We start from the raw sequence: 18263 nt of genomic DNA on the forward strand, positions 1-18263 counted from the left end.
AGTACAAAAAAAAGCAATCATGAGCTCATGTCATGGGTGTTGAATAGCTCTAGAATGTTGAATGATGCCTGACCTTTATCGCCCATAAACCAAGCCGTAAACCGCCCGCCATGCTATTGTGGTTGAACAGAATGTTTGTTGAAGCAAAAGTAATATTCTAAGAAATTGGACAACCAAGAGAATCAGCCGCTCCGGATGAAGAGAGAAGCTGGTCAGATTGGCTTCTCCAGCCCATATCCCCCGAGACCGTCCAGTGACCCGTAGGTCTTGCTCTGGCTGGATTGCCCGTTTCTCGGTCCTCTGGCCGACAAGTCCTCCTTGAGCCACTTGAGCACAAGCTCACCGAGTTGACTGTTCTCTGATGTCTCGGTGACCTCGCTCTTGAATTTTTCCATGGGGCCCCATTGCCTGACGTTTCCGAGGTGCATATGCACCAGATGGGTGGGCCACTGCGACAAATTATCCAGGATGTGCGTGGCATAGACGATCGTGCAGGGTCTTGTCTCTGTCTCCCGCTTGAGGAAGGAGAGGAAGTTACTCCTAGAAAGCAAGTCGAGGTCCACCGTGATTTCGTCGAGAAGAAGCACCTGCCATGGGCGCAGCAGACCCATCGCCAGCTGCACACGGCGGCGCTCACCGTCCGACACGGCGTGCATACGCCATCGGAGGTCAATGTCGAGAATCTCAACCAGCTCATCCCTACGCTCGGGATAGGCGTCTCCACCCACAGATGCTAGAAGCGTGGGGACGTCGATGTCCGTACGGACAATGCTGTTCAGAACCCACTCGACACCCAGGTAAGTCACCCCTTCGAGGCCGTGCTTGAAGGGGTCCTTGCCACCAATAGAAATAGTGTCTGTCGGGGCCAAGCGCTTGCCTGCCAACAAGCGAAGGAGCGTGGTCTTGCCCGCACCATTTGCTATAATGGCGTTAACAATCGATCATGACTCATCTAGTCAGCAGGGGACCAAATCACCTCCAATGAGCAATGTCCGACTCCCTGCTGGAAGACTGAGAGTCACATTCGTCAAGCCTGAAGAACCATCTTGGAACTTATAATTCAGACCGTTCACATTGATTGAAGGACCCGTCTGATTGCCTGAGTCTGCCATGTCTAGACGATGAGTAACTACGCTGTTGGTTAATGCAGTGCTATCCTGACGTGAAGAACACTTACTACTTCTAAATGGCAAGGGATTCATAAACCTATTTCGCTTATTAATTGTGAATAAGAGAGTGACCACAACAGCTTGTAAAGGACTTGTTCTAGAAACGTGCTTGTGACTCGATTGCCACTAGTCCGTGAGGGAGCATCGGGGGGAAGACGTATGTCATGTGATCTCCTACTTACGCCATTCTGCCTGGAAATGAAGTTTGACTTAAGTCGCGCGGACTGCCGCCAAACTAGTTGGAGTCTTAGAGACTATCGACTCCTTCCTTATGTTCTTTAATTTTGATGAAAGCCGCAAGCATACAAGGAAGCAAGATTAAGAAAATAAAAAGCAAAAACATACAACAGCCGGGATTCGCTGGTGGTCACCCACCCAACTACTAACCGGCCGGCGTGTGGCTTAAGTACGKCTGAGCGKACGGGAAGCCCTGTTTTCCACACCCTATGGTCGTATGTGCTTGGTAAGGGAAGAACCAAGGCTTATATAGGGAGTAAGTGCACATACTATGTAAGCATTATTGGATATTAAGGCTAGACTGATTGACTATTGAAGAGAAATAATGAGATAGAGCCATTAGTTTTACATAAAGTCTCTCACAATTGAGTTATATTAGTGTATATCAAGTACCAAGGTATGAGTAGCTGAATCTCACGTTGAAGCGGAGGCCGATGAGGTAATGTCGGCTTGGATATACTTGGGAGCAAACTTTTTTCCGTGCTTGATTAAGAACTACGACGCCTTTCGACGGCTAAAGCTTCTGCTTTGTACTCTTTAGCCAGAGGGAAATGGATTCGTAACGACGAAATTCTTCCATGTGGCTCTCCCATGCTCAACTTTCTCCGCTCTTTCTGGCGCATCAAACGCCCATTGACCATGGAGCCCCTCATTGCCGTCGTCGGTTCAACAGGCACCGGCAAATCCAAGGTGAGGGAGGAGAGGAAAGAGAAGAATCACAAGAGAAGTCCTTTGCTAATGACTGTAGATAGCTTGCAGTGGATTTAGCCACCCGTTTCAACGGCGAAATCATAAATGGCGACGCTATGCAAATGTACCGTGGCCTACCCATCATCACGAATCAGATACCAAGCGAGGAACGTAACGGCATCCCACATCACTTGATCAGTTGTGTCGATTTGGAAGAGGAGCCCTGGCGCATAGGTCATTTCAAAAGGGAATGCCTGCGACTTATAAAGGACATACACTCCCGAGGGAAGCTCCCCATTCTGGTCGGAGGAACGCACTACTACACACAAACTGTACTCTTCCAGGATCAGCTGGTCGAGGAGAGCCTCTTTTCAGGCGACAGTGATGACGCACATTTCCATGACGAGACTGAGCCTACGTCCGCAAAGTGGCCCATCCTTGACGCGCCGCCAGAGGTGGTCTTTCAGAAATTAAAGGAAGTCGATCCCGTTATCGCCAGTCGATGGCATCCAAACGACGTGCGCAAAATCCGACGATCTCTGGAGATTTACTTTCAGACTGGCAAGCCGGCCTCCGAGATATACGCGGAGCAGAAGCGTCAGAAATATGCAATGGAGACAAATGGAGAGTCTTCCCTGGGTATAGGACAGCTCCGTTACCCGACACTGATATTCTGGGTGCATTCAGAGAAGGAGACATTGAACTGCCGACTTGCCAAACGTGTAGATTCTATGGTGGAGCAAGGGTTGATGGCAGAGGCCCAGAGAATGTGGGCTTATCTTCGGGAGAAAAAAAAGCAAGGCATTACTGTTGATCAAACTAGAGGCGTCTGGGTCTCCATCGGGTTCAAGGAATTAGCACCCTACTTTGACGCCTTGGATAATGGTGCTTTGAGCGAAGGGGAGCTTGAAGCGCTCAAACAGTCGTCGATCGAGTTGGTGAAAATCGCAACACGTCAATATGCGACGTCCCAGATCAAATGGATACGGAACAAGCTTTGGAAGGCGCTAGCTGACGCCAGTGCGACAGATAATTTGTATCTTCTTGACAGTACAATCGTTGAAGACTGGCAGAAGTGTGTCACCGAACCATCTGAGCGCCTGACTCGGGCGCTGCTCAACGACGGACCCAGACCAGATCCTAAATCTATCTCTGACCTGGCAAGAGAAACACTGGGCGCACGGGAGGCTCAGGCGCAGACACAGCGCAGCGACCTGCTTCAGACTTTTACATGTGAGGTCTGCAGTAGAACAATGGCGACAGAAGACCAGTGGAATATTCACCTGAACGGGCGTGCCCACAAGAGGGCAATCAAGAATGCAGCGAAAAGAGCAGAGCGCGAGGAATATTTGCGCAACCAGCAGACCTTAGGTGTTGTTCAAAACCGTGACGATCCAACTCCTACTGAGCAGCCTTCGACACCGCAGTAGAAAGTAGATGTGCTTTGAAAAAATATCACATTGGCTGCTTTCCCTCTGGCAGGCAGAGCCACCATCTTCAACTTTACATTTCCAGTATCCATTCTATGAGAAATTATACATGATGGACCGTGTCGTAAAGAGGTTGAATACCAACCTTGCCCAACGTTCCAAGTCTCCTGTATCATCGTAGCTGAATATGGCGACGTCCAGAATAGCGTAGACCACGTCGCTGTCACCTTGCCGATACACTGGCATAGGCAAAATAGAGCGTCTCAACTTGGTACAAGATGGCGATGATTTTCACCTTTTCGCGTTGATCCCCGAGCATGCTGTAGTCGTGTTATATTCTGTCCGGCCTGGCAATATTCGCCCATCAAATGGAACAGCACGACAGGTCTCTCAAGACCCGGATACGGGCTTCAAAAGCAGTGCTGTGGTCAGGCTGCTCACGTTGAGTGCTTACCACGATATCAGGCTGCTCAAATACATTACTTCCATCATAGCCTGACCCGAAGCCGGCGAGTCCACTCACATTGCATTGGTCGAATCGGCAGCCAGATTCGCGCACCTGCCGCAGTTTGTTGTGTTTCGAATCATTAAATGAAGTGCAAGGTTCCCCCCAGTCAAACAGTTTGTAGGCGCCGACACCACCTTATCATGAGCGTGATCGCCAATCCAGAAACGACGTGGAGATGATGTCGCCTGTCCCAGTCTCCTCAATCTTGAACACCTGAATAAGCGAAGACTTCTCCAGCTTACGGATTCGCCACGTTCCTCCCTCCTTGATTGTGGCTTTGAGCCCTTTGAACCCATTAGCTGAACGGACATGGAAGGGGCATTTCAGTGCATATGCTGAGACTTACATTCGAGGAATGCAGCAGCGAAGTTGATGCAAATGTTACCATCCCACGTACCCCGTCCTATCTTCTTTACCTTGTTTGGTATACTGGCTGTTTCAAGCTCTTCCAAACGATGAACTATACCGTGATGGTCGCGAAAACCAACAATGATCTTGGGGACGCCAAGGAGGAACGACTGTGCCCAGAACTTCAGAAGTTTTCGCTCATACTTTATCATGTCACGGTCGTTCCGGATCTCTGCCGAAGTCTTCAGCTCTACCCAGTTGATGGGATCTTCCTTGCGGTCGGGTTTGCAGTCCCACACTAGCACAACAGAATCAGCACAGGCTTTAACCCCACCCCCTCAAAAATGGCCGTAAGCATGCATCTAGAGTGAGAAGAGCATACCAGCATCGACTTCACCACCAATGATCAAACGTGAACTCCCTATCCCTGTTCGAACAACCGAGCAGTATTGTGCATTGTTGTTGACCACGAGATCTTCGCGACATTCGATCTCAGCCCGAGGGGTTGGATCCCATGGCTGCTGAAGCAAACATAGGGTTTCAAATTTGTAGCCTGGCCTTGCAATTTCAGCTTCTTGTAATCAGTTCATGGAGCGGTAACCGTACCCCAGTATGCCATCAGATCCTGGGAGGCCATTCCCGGGGGCATTCTTTGATTCTGCTGGATTCGTTTTTGCTGGTTTTTATAGACGTTGTTCTCCTCAACGAAACTACTCCCCATCAGCATCGTAGAATTAGCGGAGTTTAGAAGGATATACAAACATGGTACCCTGCATCTTCACTGTTAAAATGTAAACAGCGTATCAACGAGCTTAAAACAGCCCTTACCTGGAAACAAGTCGCATTCATTTCGAAACTAACGTTTCAGATCAGTAAGATGAAGGCATTTCATTAATCCGGTCTGCATACCCGTTGAGATTGTCGAAAGGAGCAGTCAAAATCTTCAAGAAGGAGCTAGTATCAGTAATAGCCACTTTCCAGATGAAACGAGAGACTTGAGCGGCTTACCTTCGTCATCATGCCTCTCCATGTGATGATGTCGGCTTCGCATCTCTTCCCAGTCTCCTTTTCCAGAGCTATAATGGTCTCTAGCAAAGCGTCTAGATGCTCATCGGCGGTATCATCTAGCTTCTGGAAAGTGTCGAAGCCACGATTCAAATCCGCAGGGAGGCGCGGCGTATAATAGTACCGCAGGGACGAATCCCCGAGCTGGAACTTATGCTCATCATCATATGAGAAGCAAGTGATCTCCTGTTTCCGGGTTATTTTCAAGTTTTTGTCTTGTATGGACACGGAAACGACATACCCTTGGACGTCGGATTGTGGTATTGGCGCCATAGAAGCGGCCAATTGGCTGGATGTCAAATGCACCACCATCCATAGCTTCTTCGACCGAGGTGTATCGGGCGTATATTGTGCCTATTGTGAAAGAAAATCAAATGATGCTTGCAGGCAAAGCTATTTCAAGCTGTGGCATCTATATAGGCTTCTTGCGACCAGTACGATTGTTAGGTAGAGCAAGACGCCAGTACATATATGATCTTCTAGGTGCACTGACAGATGCTCAAACGAGGAGCAATTACACCTCACTTGGATCGATGCACGTCAAACTTGCTGGGTTGGAATATTTTCCGCCGAAGTAACAAGGGGCCTGTATCTGGAGGAGCTCCGCGGTTCTGGAAGACACCAGGGAAGTTCCCCACCAAAAGTTCTCGACACTCGTCCATCCGCTCTCAGCTGTCGCTGATCTTGTTATCCACCTAGGCTGGAATCGCTCTACAAACTTATTTGTTCACGATAATTTGAAAATCTTAGCTTCTTTACACCCTCGACGCAACTCCCCCTGAATTTGTGGTCCCCTCCGTCAGTCCCCTGTCACTTGTGGGCACATTCCGAGATGACCTCACGCATCGACAAGACGATTGCTCGGCAACGCGAGAAGTAAGTTTGCCTTGAGCTTTGACATACGACAATAAATTTTTCAATTTTCGACCTCTCAAGAAGAGGATGATGGATATTAACTTTGGTTCTCATCTGCAGAATCGCCTCCGGTGCTTACTACGAAGCTCATCAACAACTCCGTGTTATCGCTGCGCGATACATCAAACAATCGAATTATGAAGCCGCTGCTGAAATATTGGCTGGCGGTGCGACTGCTCTGCTGAGAGCTGGATCTCAGCAGGGCGCTTCTGCGAGTGGGGGAGACTTGGCTATTATGTTGGTAGACGAGGTGTACACCAAGGCGGGGTGGGGGATTACTGGAGGAGATAACGATGCGGAGGGTCGAGCCCGAAAGAGTGAGTTTGCTCTCGTCTATTGAACATCACACGCTATCTCTTTATGGATGGAAGTCTTTCTGAGTGAATCTATATGGAACCAGCGGCTAGCTGGTGGGCTAAGGATATTGCACTTTCTGAGATCGAAATCGGCTAACGATGCTTCTGCATATAGAGCGCTTAATCGAGCTTCTGCGCGAATTCCCGTCGGAAGAGCCCACGAGGAAGAGATTCATTCAAGAGATGATCGGCTGGAGCGGACGGTTCGGTCCTGTGGAGAGAGGAGATGCGGAGTTGCACCATGCGGCTGGTTCAGTATACGCTGAAGGTTCGTTGGCCATATGTGACGGTGAATTTACGACGCATTGACGATCTTGCAGACAATGAGCCATATGATGCCGAGAAGCATCTCATCCTTGGAACCTCCGAATCCGCCGAGACACTCGCGAAGCTCGAGTACKAGTGGTACACGAACGACGAGCCTCATACGGCGGCTATTTACGCCTCGCGTGCAGTCTTTCCTTACCTGTTAGTCGGCAACCTCCGGAACGCCAACAAAGCCTTTCTCATCTTCACCTCACGGCTCTCTTCCTCAAATGTGTCCCTCGGCGTACAAGAAGTCAGCAGCGCCAGCTCCGATGTTCGAGTTTTCCCATCTCTGCCTTTGCTGAACTTCATAAGCATGCTGCTTCTCACTATTCAGCGAGGTAGCGCAGACCTTTTCAAGCAGTTAACTGCCCATTACGCATCGCAGATCCAGGAAGTGGGGATCTGGGATGATGCTTTGTCACAGATAGGCGAGCAATACTTCGCGATCAAAATTCCGAGACAAGGTAACCCACTTCTGGATATGATGGGCAGTATGCTGTTCGGAGGTCAGAACCAAGGCGGAAGTAGGAGAACACCCCAGGGACGGAGTCAGTCGAAGACCGTGGAGGCGCCGCCGGCCAGCATGGAGCTCGATTAGATGATCCAGGCCACGACCGCTGCGTGATATATGTATCTTGAACATATTAACCAAGTAGATACCAGATAGATAATTGAAGCGTGATTGTCCAGTGGTACTTGGCTTGTCCCGGACGCTGCAAGCTGGCTTTAGGCATGTGAATCTACTTCTGGCTCGTACATCCAGTTGTCTTCCTCGAGCGCCGCTACTCTACTTCGGAGACTTTGATGGATGAGATTGAGGATTTCTGTCGAATATTAGTGTTTTGATTGCAAACAGTATGAGAGCAGAGGATCACGTAGGGCCACGTTAGACCCACTGTACGCATGCACTTACCGGCTGGTTCGTTGCTCATTTGTCTGTTTCTGTTTCGATACATCATTTCTGCTAGGCTTGCCTCGATCTCTTCGACAGGCCAGTCACGTCAGCTTCTGCATTCAGACCACCAACCGTTTCTCCAGCCTGCGGCCTGCCAACCTACTTTCTTTTTCTCGCCCGCTGATCTCAGTTTGGCTAGCTGAATCGACAGCCGTAGCTCCTGCTCCCCCGCCAGTTCCACCCTCGTCCAAACCATCCATACCGTCGCCATTTTCGCCGGTAATGGCAGGCGGGAGAACAGGAATGTCAAGCTTGTAACCACCGTTCTTGTCCCTGACCACGATATCTCCGTTGTCCAAGGCACCAGAAGTCAGAGACGGGCCCATTGACTCGGAAGAGGACTGTAGCGTGTGAGAGGCAGGACCCGAAATCCCATTGCTCCTGCCACTTTGCATCGACCCAGGCGTAGTAGAGACCGGGCGTCTGCTGAGGTTATGGTGGAAGAGATTGCGTCTGACAGATGTTGTGCCCATCCTAGCAGGCAATTTGCAGGAATAGGTCCTGGATTATTGAGAAAGTTCCTAGCAGGAAGGACTGCCAGAAGCCGAGGAGAAACTGTGATGCTTGTTGACTACTTTTTGGGGCAAGAATAGATGCTTGTAAGGTGACGTGATTGAGCCATACGCGGTTCTGAAATGAGTGTCAAGACAATTCAAGCTAGTTGAGGCTGTAACAAAAGAATTAGCCTAGAAGAATAAAACGAATGCTGAGGCATAACAATAAACAGCCAATGCTGGGGGCAGTGGGTGGAGATGAAAGGGCGGAATTGATCCGGAGTCCCAATTAAGCCAAATTTGGTTCCGTCCCGACGCGTCTCCAACCTTCGCGTCTTCCGAAAGCCAGGTCAGTTAACTGATAATCTGCCTGTTGTTTCACATTACAAGGAACTGCAGAAATTCCTAGTACAGCTCACCAATTCCTGCATTCAGCTCTTCACAATGGTGCAAGCGGAATCCTCAGCAAGTGCTTCTCGAAATAGCCTCAAGGCTGTTACTGCTGGAGCTCCCTCCGATTATGAACTACCCTGGTTTGTACAAGATCACGATGTTCTACTTGACAATTTCTAATAGATGACCTTTTTAGGGTGGAGAAATATCGTCCCATCTTCCTCGATGATATCGTCGGCAATACAGAAACAATTGAGCGACTGAAGATTATAGCCAAAGATGGCAATATGCCCCACGTTATCATCTCGGGCATGCCTGGTATCGGAAAGACCACCTCGATTCTGTGCTTGGCGAGGCAACTGCTAGGAGAGGCTTATAAGGAGGCGGTCTTGGAACTGAATGCTAGTGACGAACGAGGTATATTGCTTTGAGTCAGTCCGTTCGGATCCATTCTGACGATCTGCTCAGGTATCGATGTTGTCAGGAGTCGAATCAAAGGCTTTGCCCAGAAGAAGGTGACGCTCCCACCGGGCCGTCACAAGATTGTTATTCTTGATGAAGCGGATAGGTGTGATACCTGAGAATTAAAATTATGTACGGATAGTCGCTGACCATTCACAGCATGACCCCTGGCGCGCAGCAGGCATTACGACGAACGATGGAAATCTACTCTTCTACAACACGGTTTGCATTTGCTTGCAACCAGTCAAATAAGATCATTGAGCCCATTCAGTCTCGATGCGCTATACTGCGCTACGCTCGATTGACAGACGCGCAGGTGGTGAAACGGTTGAAACAGATATGCGATGCTGAGAAGGTGGATCACACAGAAGATGGGATCGCTGCGCTGGTTTTCAGTGCTGAGGGAGATATGCGTCAGGCTATCAATAACCTGCAGAGCACATGGTCCGGTTTTGGTCTGGTCAGTGGAGACAATGTTTTTCGTGTGGTCGACAGCCCACATCCGATCAAGGTTCAAGCTATGATCAAGGCATGCTGGGAAGGAAAGGTCGATGCTGCGCTAGAAACGCTGAACGAGTTATGGTATGCGCACGTGATTGCGTTCGATTATTGCTTCTCAACCGATATACTGATAACTGCGCTTAGGGATCTCGGATACTCATCTCATGATATCATCAGCACCATGTTTCGAGTCACCAAGACAATTCCGACTTTGTCAGAGCATTCAAAGCTGGAATTTATCAGAGAGATTGGGTTCACACATATGCGCATTCTCGACGGTGTGCAATCGCTCCTTCAACTGAGTGGGTGCGTATCCAAGCTTTGCAAAATCAACATGAAGCCCCAACTCTTTGAGCCTCCGAAGGCCTAGATATTCCCGCCAAAAGCATTTTCATAGGGCATGTACATGGTGTTACGGCGTTCCAACGGCCGAGTGAAGTCTGAGCCTCTTTTCTTACTGCAACGAGCTGAATTGGTGTATTTCGAATTATGCATCCACAAGAAGCTTCATATGGTATCTATTTTTCTACAATTTGAATCTAATTAGATCTTCGTATGCGTTCCAATTGAGCACAGCTTGCTGAATACACTAGCAGTTTTCAACCCAGGCAGGTGGGTTATGGATACGCCAGCTTATATAACGGATCCCTTATGGGGACTACGAGCATAAAGTAGCTCGGCCGGATCGCAGGCTACTCCAGAACCGGTGTGACCGGCATTTTGGCACCCTCAGGTGGCCTGTGGTTCTTCTTAAACTCATCGCACATTTGCTCAAACGTCACCCATTCCACACCCTCGTGTTTGTTGATATACTCGATGATCCTGTACTCTAGTCGGCCTGAGAAATCTCGCAGAGACCTGCGCAAGCAACAGACTTACCTCTCATGCATGAGAAGGACATGGGGCCGGCCTGAAACATCGGGGTGGATCGTCATCGGAAAGACAAAGCTGTCGTACTCGCGATAGAAGTAGTCAAAATGGTCCTGGAACAGGTATCAGTTCAGCCCGCGTGGACAGTAACAACCTAGCCTGGGCCCGGTCACGGGTAAACGGACCTTCCAAATATCCTCGATGTCCCTCGGATTCACCCATCCATGGCTGTTAGGCGCGTTCTTGATGAACATCATCGGCGGCAAGTCGTCAATATACCAATTTCCGGGGATTTCCACGAGTCCAGTATCCTGGCCGCGGACCAGCGGCTTCATCCAGGCCTCCGCCTTCTGGCTATAGTCGATCTTGGTCCAAGTGTCCCCTGTCCGAAGCCAGTACATCTGGCAGTCATGATGGGACATGGAGTGGTCGTATTCGATTCCGTACGCAAGCAGGAGATCCGCCATCTCCTTGCTCGTCTCCCACCAGGGCGCCACGATGCCCCGAGGCGGTTTGCCGCAGAAGTCTGTCAGCATGCGGTACGTTTTGTCCAAAACGTCCTTTTGCTGCTCGGGAGTCATGTCGCTGGGATTCTCATGGCTGTAGCCGTGTAGGCCGATCTCGTGTCCTGCGTCTCTCACTTGGGCGCATTCTTCAGGGAATGTCTCCAGGGAGTGGCCGGGGATGAACCATGTGGCTTTGATGTTATATTTCTCAAAGAGCTTCAAAAGACGTGGGGTACCCACATGACCAGCCCAGAGTCCTGTGAGAAGATGCGGTAAGAACTAGTTGCCTTGTTCGAGTGCATGCGCAGTGTCTCACCTCGACTGATATCGTTCGAGCTGTCCTCACCACCGTAGGACCCCAACCAACCCGCGACAGCATCAATATCCACCCCGTAGGCGACCAAGATGCGTTTTTTGCCCATAATTCTGATTCGTCCGGTGGGTTTTACAAGAAGGCGTTTATGATGGAGACGGCTTGGACGGTCAAGTTGTGCCGGTTTATATATGCGAGCCTGCTCCACCTGGCTTGATATCAGGTCAGCCACATTGGAGAAACAGTCAGAACTATGATAAGACGAGATAAGGAATCAATTTATGTCTCTGTATCTTCGTGTTTATCAGTCTATTGACCCTGCAGTTATGACCTACCCTTTTTTGGCAGAAATTCAATTGAGGGATAGGTGAGGCCCCTGGCTTCGAGTTACATGGATCGTTACGTGCATTCTATGTAGCTTGAAATGGGAAATGCGGGACAGGTCATTTCCCCTCTTGATTCGGATATGCAGGCGCAGGTAGCCAAGGGTGGGGTGGCCTGGCTGTAAGCAGACGACACTCGCCCAGCTGTCATGAGGGGAAGAGTTGGAGACGGGAGCAGCACAACCCCAAATTTGAAGGTCGTGGGAGTCAAAAGCACAGGTCTGAGCGAGTTTTAAGGAATTCGTCCGCTCTACAGCTGAGATACGTTTGTAAAAGTACTGAGGGGATGATGCTACAAGAGGTGCATATTTATCCAGTCGCCATTTGAGTCAGAAACATCACGTCCTACGGATATAAGCTAGATAAGATCGCTACGCTTTGGCTGCCCTCCAGAGCTTCTCAATGGCTGTTGCCGCCCCCAATACCTTCTCTTCTTCAAGTTTTTTACCAACGATCTGAAGGTTTATCGGGTGGCCGTCCATCGTCAGCGGGTCGTAGAGGCCCCAGTTCCACTCGTCCAGCTCGTTTCTGGGGCGATAGAGTTCGCCTGGCAATCTGTCTTTCTCTGCTCTCACTTGATCCACAGGGAAGGTGACTGCAGGGTAGTCGAGCAGATTCCAGATCTTAGTGTAACCTACCCAACGCACACTGCGATGGGGGACGGCCGCATGTGGCATCGTTGGACTAAGGAGAATATCGACTGGCTTCCCTGACGGGGACTGAACGGCATTCCACTTATCAAGATATCTCTTTTGAAGTGTAGTCTTTTGCTTGTTGAGTTGCCAGTATTCATAGACGGAGATCGCCTTCCCACGGTTGATCAGAGCTTCAACATGAGGGATATAAGGCTCCCCGGCGACCTCTACGTCGCGCCGGATATCCTCACATCCGTCAGCGGTATAGTATTGATCCATGAGCTTGATATAGTCGAAATGATCCGATGCGTCCCAGACCACGATCTCATGGCCCTGAGCTTCCATTTTAGCGGATAGCTCTCGGAGGGCTCTCTCGACAGGGGGATGGACTTTCACAACTCCATCATCCATAATCAGACCGACGACGAGGGGCCTCAATAGCGCATCTTGAAAGCTATCCTCATCCCAAGGGAGAGGAGCGCATTTAGGGTCCAAGGTCCATGGTTTAGCGTTTGCAAATATGCGACAGACATAAGAGAGTGACGAGAGGTCTCTTGTCATAGGCCCTATAGACGAGGGAACATGTTCTTGACCCTCGGTGGAGACCGGGACGCCGTAGTATGGAAATCGGCTGCTCTATAACAGAATCAGACCTAAATTCTTCACTGGTACCAAGGCTTGTAGAACATACACTTGGTTTGAAACCATACAGACCGTTGATACTCTGCGGGATCCTGATACTTCCTCCAATATCTGTTCCAAACCCCAGGACCGAGCCATGCAGAGCCAGCAAAGCTCCTTCACCCCCTGTCGAGCCACCAGGAGTGAAATGAGGATTTCGTGGGTTGACCGTTAGACCCCAGAGCGGGTTCTCAGTTTCAGCCCACTGAAGAGAGGGTTAGTTTACTCGTACCTTTGGCTATGGTCCCAGTGAGATACGGACCATAATGCTCTGCGGTAAGTTTGTCTTTCCGATGATAACGGCACCCATACCTCTCAACATCTCAACGAGCACTGCATTGTCGGTAGCTGGAGCAAATGAACGACCTACGTAGCCTAGAGTCGTATCGACTCCTTTGATATTGAATTGATCTTTGAGAGTGACTGGAATGCCGTGAAGCGGGCCCGCGAGTTGACCTTTTTCTCTAAACAGCTGGTCCAGCCGTCTAGCCTGTTCAAGTGCATCTTCGAAAACGACTTCTGTCAGGCAGTTGGTCTAATGATGCCGACGTAAGCTCCACATCGCGAGACGCTTCGAGCACAACATAAACTCACAAGTTGATGCGCAATCGTGGCTCTGATCAATTCCAGTTATCAGTTCATCCTTCTGGGCCGCAGGGGCTGCGTTGAAGTTTACCTTTTGATATAAGCAAGGCTGACCTGTTCCGCAGTATATTGGCCCCGTTTTAAACATTCGAGAAGGACAGGAACGCTGTCAATGTCCGTAATCTGCTGGATGGTAGAATCGTCATGTAGGCAGGTGCGGTGATGCACATTATGAATTCGAGGCGGGCGCTGTTCAATATCGCTGGTCATATATGGCTCTAGAGCCCGATCTCGTAAGGAACGTTTCTCAGCCACTGTTTGCTCCCAGGTCTGGACGCTGCCCATCTTGTGTTTGATCTAGCACTGTTATCAGCACTGTTATCAAGAATCAAAATGCTGGGCTAGAAGCATTTAATAGCGGAGTGCATGTTTCAAGCCCCGTACTTAATTAGCTAAAACGGCGTATCTGTGACATGTGTGTATCTAAATTCTAAATTCTAAATTCTAAATTCTGAACGTGACTGGGAATGGCACTCGCAGCCTCGTGGATCCCGATCGCTCTAGGTCAGACGCGGGGGGACAGGCAGTTAGAGGGGGGCCTCTAACTGCCGAGCAATTGGAGAGTTCGGAGACTTTGGAGTATGTCGATGAAAACGTATGAATCTGTCCACAGGGATCTTGATCCATTAATGTTAATCATCATCATTTTGACTTGGTGATGACGATGTCGACGATGATCATACTACATAGTAATGATGATGATGATGATGATCGGGAAGAATAGTGTCTCACTTAATACCTCAGGAATCCACCGATTTGCACCTAAAGTGTTAGGTTTTCAGGCATCCCGGTATCTAAGCTCATGCCTGCTGAGGATAAGAATTTAGCCTTCCAGTAAAAATGACAATAATTACAAGAATGGAAATAAATTCCACGATTCCATGGCCTCCGTTGCCCGAACCGTTGGAAGAGAAGACCAGAGAAGAAGCAAAAAGCCAGGGGACGAGCAAATCAACCTTTGAACCTACTACTACCTTGGTCTAGTCCTGGGACGATCCACAGGACATTCAACGGTCACCCATACTCCCTTTTCCCTCCCTCCCTACTCCGTAGTCCCGCCTCGTGGATAAAAGTCTGGACTGGATCACAGCCTCGATCCGATCATCAGATGGCAGACGGGGCAGAGTGAGTATCCAAGGTGTGTACCTAACTAACCACGGTGCTCACCTCAGCGCTCACAGCCTCCCCGGACGACCCGCTCTACCCTCTCTTCATCCCCAAATTCAAATAACCCACTCTCTGCTTTGCTTGAAGATCAATCATTTATCATTCATTCCCTTGAGCTCACCATAATTCCTCATAATTACCTTGCCCTTTCTTCCGGTTGTACAGACTGCCTTTTACTCCTCCCCCATTTATTCTCTTCGCTCCACACAAAAAACTCCACTCACAAATATGCCACCATGAACCCGAGTCCTGCCAATGCCGTGAAGAAAACGCCGGTCCGAAGAGCTTGTGATAATTGCCGACTGCGTAAGATAAAAGCAAGTTGACTGACCCCTCTTATTTCCCCGGTTGGCCTCGTTCCTGATGATCATTATTCCCTATGGAGTAACTACTGCCGACGAGGGGGCTGTTATGCTAATCTGCTTAGGACCATACAGTGTAGTCTCTCGCAACCATGTCGCGCGTGTTGCCAGATGGGATTTGAATGCCTCTTCTTACAGCCCCAGAAAAAGCGGGGGCCAACTGGCAAGTGAGTTTTTTGAACCAATTGCGTGGTTATTGCTCGGATATTCTATTTGAGAATCCGTCCATCTCTAATCATCTGCACATTTTTTTAATGCTTGCCGAACAGTCGTGTGTCCCAAATTCGTCAACAACAACAGACTCAGCTGTTACGTAAGAGTTCTCAATCGTCTCTTCCAGACGCTTTCCCGTATCAGAGGCCGGTTCCCTCTCGGGAGACGGGGCAGCATGGGATCGCCCCATCAGCGCAAGATCCCACCCAGTGGCCTATCCCTCAGCGTGGGGAGGCCTCAGTATCCACGGACATAGTACCACCGCGTCCAAACACCTCGATCGGGCCGTCGTGGCCCGCTACAGATACCTCGTCGGTAGATTCTCAGACTAACTCTGCCATCAGTTGGAATGAGCGCAACGATGTTGAGTACTGGCTCCCCGACAATTTAGATGCGCAGGTGCCTGTATTCGAGTTTCCAGGAAGCAATATCTACCTAAAGACGTCGCTGCCGTCAATCATCCAACCGGAGCAGGATGCTTCTGGATTGCACCCTCATCATGTGGACGCCTCAAACTTGGCTCTTTCTACCATGGGGGTCATGCCAACCGCCCCCGTTCCGATGCGAACGACATGGCCGTCATCGATCCTCGAGGCCAACATGATTCCGTGGATTGAAGTCTACTTCGACCGCTTGCACCCGACTCTGCCTGTATTGAACAGGTCCTCCTTGTTCATTCGCATGCTGGCTCAAGAGCATCGTAGAAACCCGCAGTTCGGGGCCATGCTACTATCCTTATGCGCCTTCTCACTGACGCAGCCTATCGAGATTGACGAACGGCCCACTTCCTCGTCCCGAGCCAGCCAGGCTAGATCAATGATGAACGAGGCGACGAAAATGCGGAGCTGCTCTGATTTTGGGGAACATCCAACCATCGAGGCGGTTCTCACCAGCTTTTTCCTGTTTGGATGTCTTTTCGGCAGCAACCAGCACAATGCTGCGTGGCTTCGACTCCGAGAGGCTCTAGACCTTGCAGCGACGCTGGGCTTGAACAACCCTGACTCATATCGGGATTTACCAAACGACGAAAAAGGCCAACGATTACGGACCTATCTGGTCTTGTCTATCACAGAGAGGTATGAGCTTCAACCAGCTAGATGTGCCAAACCGATAGAATGCTAACAAAAACCTTTGAAAGAGCCTATGCATTGCAGCGGCGACATACCATTACCTTTTGGGGAAGACCGGGGTTCAGCATGCGTTCTGTCCATGATTTCATCCACAATGCAACACACAGCGTTGTTTCCGGTATCATAGTTCATAACGAAAAAGATGCCGAGGGGATGCTGGGTCTGGCCCGTTTAATGGAGCTGTTCGATGCCATTGACGAAGAGGTTATTGACTGTTGGAATCAGCGCTGCAACGTCAATTCAGGCTATTGTGAGAATCTCACCGAGGAGAAGGCCTTGTCCATCCATCAAAATCTTAGCAGAGTCTGCGAGTCCGAGCGATACAAGGGCTATGACTGGTTTGAACGCACCAAGTCGGCCCCGGTTCAAGCCCAGAGCGTCCAACCGACAATCAGTATGCGGGAGACACAGTGTGCCGATGTGTTTATCACGAAGAAATGGCTGCAGAATCGGGTGTGGGTGCTGTGCTCCACTCATGGTCTCCTGAGACCTGTTTCCGACCACCAGGAGCTGTCTTTCGAATACGCCATCACGGTTGCTGTGGACACCTTGAAGATATGCCAGTCATTGCGTCTTAGCTCGATGGAAGCGCATGGAATTGGCCTAGTGAGTACAGTCCATTTGGACAAAAATCTATTTTGGTTTTTGGCTTTACTAACACGCGCACGTAGGTTGAGAAGCTGTACGACATTGCGGTTAGTGCAATTGGAATCTCTTCCAATGTCCGCCACCCTCTTGGTGAACATTCTACGGCTTCGGTGGCTGGCTCAATGGCAGGGCCAGGCGTCCTGCCTCCTGGAAGCCTGGTGGGAGCCATGGCTCCAACCACAGCAACTGTGCATTCTACTCAGTCGTTAGCCGAGGATTTTATGTTGCTTTTGAATACTCTCCGCGGTGGCAATCACCCCTTTCTGGAAAAATTCAAGGCTTACCTGAGTTCTTTGCACATCGTCGGGGTCGGGTGCAGCAACTGGGCACAGACATGACATTTGTATATAATAGCAGAGCCGACCCCGGTCCTGGAACCGACTTCATGAGCTTGCACGTCTTTGTTACGGTATTTTTCCTGGGTTCAGGTCGGACTCTTTACGGGAGATTATTTATCATGTATTCTACGCACTCATATTCATAGCAGAATTGCCCCGGGGGGATGTACAGCATCTTGGAAACAGACAATATACTCATGCCATACCTGCGCTGGATGATCAATGTAACTTGAGCAACGTCTTCGCTTGAGATTCACCTTCAGTGGCCCTCGAAAGAGTTGACAGGACTCCAGCTCATTGCGCCGAGTTTCATATGGAACATACATGGGCCCCTTCTGACATATTCCTTTTTTCCGGGCCTGCCAAAATACCTAAAGACATTCGCAGCATTGTCGGGTACTAAATGCGGCACCACCTCTCCACGCGTTCTGTTCGGCTCAATTCACAGCCCAGTCCTTCACCCTGTTTGCACTTTGCATGACATTCCGGGCCTCGTTCATGATGTCCGGGTAAATCCGGTATTGTGCACTCTGTATGCGG

The 18263-nt window shown here is 49.8% G+C and overlaps 9 protein-coding genes and 1 non-coding gene across 10 annotated transcripts; 4 read left to right on the forward strand and 6 right to left on the reverse strand.

Annotated features, from left to right (window-relative positions):
• Positions 1-212: 212 nt before the first annotated feature.
• Asppvi_008835 (putative ABC transporter) lies at positions 213-1202 on the reverse strand (the record flags this gene model as incomplete). Its single annotated transcript, XM_043304700.1, has 3 exons — positions 213-919; positions 977-1129; positions 1181-1202. The coding sequence occupies 3 exons, from the start codon at positions 1200-1202 to the stop codon at positions 213-215; spliced, it is 882 nt and encodes a 293-aa protein (XP_043160635.1).
• Positions 1203-1507: 305 nt separating this feature from the next.
• Asppvi_r0027 lies at positions 1508-1627 on the reverse strand. Its single transcript, XR_006253315.1, has one exon. It is a non-coding gene; the product is annotated as a 5S ribosomal RNA (ribosomal RNA).
• Positions 1628-2045: 418 nt separating this feature from the next.
• On the forward strand, positions 2046-3526 carry Asppvi_008836 (tRNA dimethylallyltransferase; the record flags this gene model as incomplete). The annotated part of the gene is made up of 2 exons (XM_043304701.1): positions 2046-2096; positions 2159-3526. 2 exons carry the CDS (start codon positions 2046-2048, stop codon positions 3524-3526), a joined length of 1419 nt encoding a protein of 472 aa, XP_043160636.1.
• A 646-nt stretch (positions 3527-4172) lies between these two features.
• Positions 4173-5763, reverse strand: Asppvi_008837 (DXO/RAI1 family decapping nuclease; the record flags this gene model as incomplete). Its single annotated transcript, XM_043304702.1, has 9 exons — positions 4173-4318; positions 4381-4680; positions 4765-4935; positions 4989-5092; positions 5145-5152; positions 5211-5238; positions 5292-5323; positions 5391-5633; positions 5689-5763. 9 exons carry the CDS (start codon positions 5761-5763, stop codon positions 4173-4175), a joined length of 1107 nt encoding a protein of 368 aa, XP_043160637.1.
• Positions 5764-6279: 516 nt separating this feature from the next.
• On the forward strand, positions 6280-7625 carry Asppvi_008838 (protein GET4; the record flags this gene model as incomplete). Its single annotated transcript, XM_043304703.1, has 4 exons — positions 6280-6323; positions 6423-6679; positions 6834-6986; positions 7039-7625. 4 exons carry the CDS (start codon positions 6280-6282, stop codon positions 7623-7625), a joined length of 1041 nt encoding a protein of 346 aa, XP_043160638.1.
• A 128-nt stretch (positions 7626-7753) lies between these two features.
• On the reverse strand, positions 7754-8455 carry Asppvi_008839 (uncharacterized protein; the record flags this gene model as incomplete). The annotated part of the gene is made up of 3 exons (XM_043304704.1): positions 7754-7851; positions 7941-8009; positions 8086-8455. 3 exons carry the CDS (start codon positions 8453-8455, stop codon positions 7754-7756), a joined length of 537 nt encoding a protein of 178 aa, XP_043160639.1.
• Positions 8456-8920: 465 nt separating this feature from the next.
• Positions 8921-10202, forward strand: Asppvi_008840 (replication factor C subunit 4; the record flags this gene model as incomplete). The annotated part of the gene is made up of 5 exons (XM_043304705.1): positions 8921-9009; positions 9066-9286; positions 9338-9437; positions 9491-9913; positions 9977-10202. 5 exons carry the CDS (start codon positions 8921-8923, stop codon positions 10200-10202), a joined length of 1059 nt encoding a protein of 352 aa, XP_043160640.1.
• A 322-nt stretch (positions 10203-10524) lies between these two features.
• Asppvi_008841 (polysaccharide deacetylase family protein) lies at positions 10525-11630 on the reverse strand (the record flags this gene model as incomplete). The annotated part of the gene is made up of 4 exons (XM_043304706.1): positions 10525-10654; positions 10712-10815; positions 10888-11465; positions 11525-11630. The coding sequence occupies 4 exons, from the start codon at positions 11628-11630 to the stop codon at positions 10525-10527; spliced, it is 918 nt and encodes a 305-aa protein (XP_043160641.1).
• Positions 11631-12275: 645 nt separating this feature from the next.
• On the reverse strand, positions 12276-14150 carry Asppvi_008842 (amidase; the record flags this gene model as incomplete). The annotated part of the gene is made up of 5 exons (XM_043304707.1): positions 12276-13175; positions 13231-13425; positions 13483-13755; positions 13815-13836; positions 13897-14150. 5 exons carry the CDS (start codon positions 14148-14150, stop codon positions 12276-12278), a joined length of 1644 nt encoding a protein of 547 aa, XP_043160642.1.
• Positions 14151-15268: 1118 nt separating this feature from the next.
• Positions 15269-17723, forward strand: Asppvi_008843 (CeGAL family transcription factor; the record flags this gene model as incomplete). Its single annotated transcript, XM_043304708.1, has 5 exons — positions 15269-15349; positions 15470-15561; positions 15664-16683; positions 16746-17343; positions 17409-17723. The coding sequence occupies 5 exons, from the start codon at positions 15269-15271 to the stop codon at positions 17721-17723; spliced, it is 2106 nt and encodes a 701-aa protein (XP_043160643.1).
• Positions 17724-18263: the final 540 nt, after the last annotated feature.

Source organism: Aspergillus pseudoviridinutans, assembly GCF_018340605.1.
Source record: "Aspergillus pseudoviridinutans IFM 55266 DNA, scaffold_6, whole genome shotgun sequence".
Lineage (NCBI taxonomy): Eukaryota > Fungi > Ascomycota > Eurotiomycetes > Eurotiales > Aspergillaceae > Aspergillus > Aspergillus pseudoviridinutans.